At 30.3% G+C, this 4,629-nt stretch overlaps 1 protein-coding gene across 1 annotated transcript in view; it reads left to right on the top strand.

The window, feature by feature from the left end:
- LOC117175408 (mitochondrial 2-oxoglutarate/malate carrier protein-like) overlaps positions 1 to 4,629 on the top strand; it is a 22,098-nt gene that overhangs the window by 16,891 nt on the left and 578 nt on the right. Inside the window, exon 5 of the mRNA XM_033365118.1 lies at positions 2,277 to 2,376. Within this exon, the coding sequence (XP_033221009.1) occupies positions 2,277 to 2,376 (100 nt within the window). The remainder of the gene's footprint in view (positions 1 to 2,276; positions 2,377 to 4,629) is intronic.

Consider the following 4,629-nt stretch of genomic DNA (forward strand, 5'->3'; position numbering starts at 1 on the left):
AGAAAAGCTTCATCACACTTGAAGTGGCTTTTTTTTAAGAAACTACATCTTAATTGACGGAAAAATTCTCACAATGTTTTTGGACAAAGGCGAACATATAGCATAGTTGACAAGAAAAATACATTAAGGTGGTAAATTCATGAATACAGAATAAAATCGTAATTTTAAAGGAACCGCGAATGAGGAAAGCGCGTCAAAGTAACTGAAATTTTAACTTGGTTTTCTTTATTTTATAATACTTTGATACATTTTGTTGACATTCATGATTTCTGTCTGTGAGTTAATCGAAATATTGTGATATTTGCTTATAAAAATGGATTCTATTATGCTTCTTTTATGTTTATTTTTTTCCCTAGCAAGAATTTTAATTTTGTTAAAATAAAAATAAAAAAATTGTTTAAATTCCAACAATGTTGTAAAAGACCTGTATTGAAATTTCCAACTCTACAATTTCTTTTATGTTCCGAAACTCTAGTTTTTTTTATCTTTTAACTATTTCACCAATATAAACTTTTTCCCAACAACTACATTTAATGAGATATACAATTCCAGATAAATTTTCGTTACTATCAATATCTTTTGGATCAGATGAAGGTTTTTCAAGAGAGTTTTGATTACTGAAATAAACATTTGTCTTGAATTTTTTTAACGCTAATTTTTTTAAGCTATTTTTCTTACTGGAAGCATTGTAGATTTCATGAATTCGTTCTCGAATAATATTAATTATAAATGGATGCGGATAATTATTTTGAACTAAAGTTATTTTAATTTGATCCAAATTTTCTTTCCTGAAGCTAATATCACTCTATTTTATGCATCTATCGATTAAACCTTTTATTAGGCCGACCTTTTGACAATAAAAATGATGGGAATTAAAATTAAGATATCTACCAGATCATGACACTTTTTTAAACCAATTGGTAATTAACTTACCTTCAGTTATTTTTATAATTTGCAAAAAATTTGCTTTAGAAGATGTTGAAACAAGAGCTTCGAACAAATAAAATTTTAAACCTATTTTATGTGAAAGGTCTGTGGATGATGGTTTAGCTATTGTTTCTACTGAAAAATTTTTGATTTCGTAAATAATTTTATTAGTATTGAAAATTCCATACAGTTTACATCTGAACTTGAAAATAATAATTCAATAAATCACCTTGATTTGCAAATTATAAAAACAACTGAAGGTAAGTTAATTACCAATTGGTTTAAAAAAAGCGTCATGGTCCGGCAGACATCTTAATTTTAATTCTTATCATTTATATTGTCAAAAGGTCGGCCTAATACAAAGTTTAATCAAAAGATGGATAAAATTGAGTGACATTAGCTTCAGGAAAGAAAGTGTGAAATTAATTTAGTTTCGAGAACGAATTCATGAAATCTATAATGCTTCAACTAAGAAAAATAGCTGGGTTGGCACGTACAAAAAATCGGATTTAAAAGTAACGGTACCGTACGATGAGGCTTTTCTATTATATGTTTTTCCTACATTTTAATCGAATTTGGTGTTATACGTCATTATTATTTTTTAAAATTGACATTGAACTATTGACAGATGTTTGACTGCAAAATTAATATTGTCGGGTTTTTACAAGACAAAAAACACAGGTAATTTTTATTTATTTCACTTTTTATTAAAAAAAACACAATTTGTTTGTAATTATTTGTAAGAAAAGATCGTTACTTATTTATTTAGATTCTTTGAAAAAGGCACGCAGTGTTAGCCGAAACGTCAGAATTTCAATAAACGAAGTTTCCAATCATTTCGTTTTATTGTTTTAATTAATAAAGACCGTAAGACCTACAAAAACAGATCTTACACTTAATTTTTTTTATATTTAAAATATCTGCGAGATGTGAAAAAAGGCACATACGCGAAATCTACTGTCGGCTCTTGCATTTCTCGAAGTTCAAAGACGATATTTTACACATAAAAAAGTTCGGAGCTTCGAAAAATTTCAAGGAACAACGAAAATATGTCAAAAAATGGACCCAGTTTAAATTTCCTTGAACAGAATTTTAAGCGAAATTCTAACTCAAATGAAGTACAAAAAGGCAGTTTATGATCTGATACGTTTTACAAATTTTAAGTCCTATATTTTATTTACAAAATAAGATCCTAAGATAAAAAAATGCTGCAAGCTGAAAAAGTGAGGTCGATAATATAGGCCTTGGAGTGTGTTAAATGCCCTTAAATGAATTTTATTTAAAAATTAATTTCCATGTATATAAATAACTTTATATATAAATAAAAAATCATTGAAATTCGTTTATAGTTAACGTACCAGAAGGAGTTTTTTTGCAGTTTTACTCTGCAATGGTATCAGGATTGATCACTTCCATCAATTCAATGCCATTTGATATTGCAAAAACTAGGTAAAATATTTAAACGCATAATTTTTATTATTACTGCTCTCCTTCACTATTTAAAAAATTTAAGAAATATGATCTTAATCCTTTAACAGCTAAGTCTTGATCCTGTATAATAAAATTTCTGAAAAAATTCAGAAACAATGTATAACCGACTTCGGATCGTGTTTTGCAAAATTTGTTTTTTTTAATTTTTATAGTTTTCTAGGTTTCTATTGAGTTTACGATAACACCTAAATTACGTAACAGCGCAAGGGGGGGTCCTTCACTCATGTACGTAATTTTTGCAAATCCTTTTTCGTAGAATATTAACTTTTTGTTTAAAATTGATATATTGTTGCTGGTAAATCAACTAAAATCTACCTTTTTTAGTAGAAGTGGTACTTCTTGTATAATTAAAAATGCAAATGTTTTGTTGAAAATTCAGCTATTTCCTAGAACATTTACTCTTTATGCAAAATTCGGATTCTTGTGTTGAAAAATCAACAGACATCTTTTTGGATGAAGATTTAATTTTTGTTGTAGAAAATTTATCTTTTTAATTTGTAAATTCACCTATTTTATTAGAATTTTTGTTTTACTTGAACAAAAATGCAGCTCGTTTAAAAATCAATTCTTTTTTAAAAGATTGTCTTTTTGATTTTAAAATTCATCTGTTTTAGCAGAACTTACATCTTTCTTGGATGAAAATACAACCATTTGGTTGATAACACAGTCACACACAAACAAAGTGTGCGGATCTGGTAACAAGACACAATTATTCCTATGGATTTTGGGGTGCTGAATTCAAATTCGGTATCAAAAATCACCCATCACGTCATGGTTAAGCCATAACCTCAAAAAATGACGAAAAATCATGCACTGAGGCAAATAAATTTCAAAATAATGCCAGTGATGCAAATTTTCACTTCAAAAACATGTCGATAACTGTGAAGGATCAACCCTTGCCTGATATCAACTTATTTAACATAACTTTACCCAACGGAACCTGACCTTACCTAACCTGAATTAACAGAAATTTATTGAACTACACGTAAAGCTCCGGAAGCATATTTTCCCAGTAGCAAATGTGTGCTACATCGAATGGGTCAACTCGAGCCTAACCTAGAAATAAATTTAACCTAGCTTAACCTAACCTAACCTCACGAAACACAATTAAACTGATTGTGTTGTCCCGTTGTGTTTGCGGTACCGTTTGAATCAGCTTGGGCTTAACCTGCAAAGAGGTCAAACCTATCCTAACCTGAAAAACTTGACCTAATCTAACCTAACTTAACTTCACGTAACACAATTAAACTCATTGTGTTGTCCCGTTGTGTTTGCGGTACCGTTTCATTCAGCTTCGGCTTAACCTACATAGAGGTTTAACCTATCCTAACCTAACAAAACCTGACCAAACCTAACCCAGCCGAATGAAATTCAACCACACGTCTAGATATGTAAGCGTATGGTTTTCAGTCTTAAATGTGTGCTATATTTAATAGGTTAACTCGATTTTAACCTACAAATGAATCTAACTTAACAGAACCTAACGAAATGTTGCTTAACGCAACACAACTTAACTTAAGCGTTCCCGTTGTAACACAATTTAGGCGCACATTACTCATTTGAAGAAACTTAAGAAACTTAAGTCTAAGAAAAGCAGAGAGAAAAAATTTTTGAATAAAACTCTTATTCATTTGCATGTTTAAGTTACAGTTCTACATTTTAATTGATACAAACATTGTCAGGTTAATTAAAATGGGGTCAATTCTACTTGTAGTTCTAAGTTTCTTCAAATGAGTAATGTGCGTCTAAATTTTTAACCACATGTAATACAATGAAATGAATTTTATTGTGTTACAACGGGAACACTTAAGTTAAGTTGTGTTGCGTTAAGCAAAATTTTGTTAGGTTCTGATAAGTTACATTCATTTGTAGGTTAAGATCGAGTTAACTTATTAAATATAGCACACATTTAAGACTGAGAACCGTACGCTTACATAGCTACACGTGTGGTTGAATTTCATTCGGCTAGGTTAGGTCAGGTCAGGTTTTGTTAGGTTAGGATAGGTTAAGCCGAAGCTGAATGAAACCGTACCGCAAACACAACGGGACAACACAATGAGTTTAATTGTGTTACGTGAAGTTAGGTTAGGTTAGGTCAAGTTTTTTTACGTTAGGATAGGTTTGACCTCTTTGCAGGTTAAGCCCAAGCTGATTCAAACGGTACCGCAAACACAACGGGACAACCCAATCAGTTTAATTGTGTTTCGTGAG

The sequence above is a fragment of the Belonocnema kinseyi genome, chromosome 6, assembly GCF_010883055.1.
Source record: "Belonocnema kinseyi isolate 2016_QV_RU_SX_M_011 chromosome 6, B_treatae_v1, whole genome shotgun sequence".
Taxonomy (NCBI): Eukaryota; Metazoa; Arthropoda; class Insecta; order Hymenoptera; family Cynipidae; genus Belonocnema; species Belonocnema kinseyi.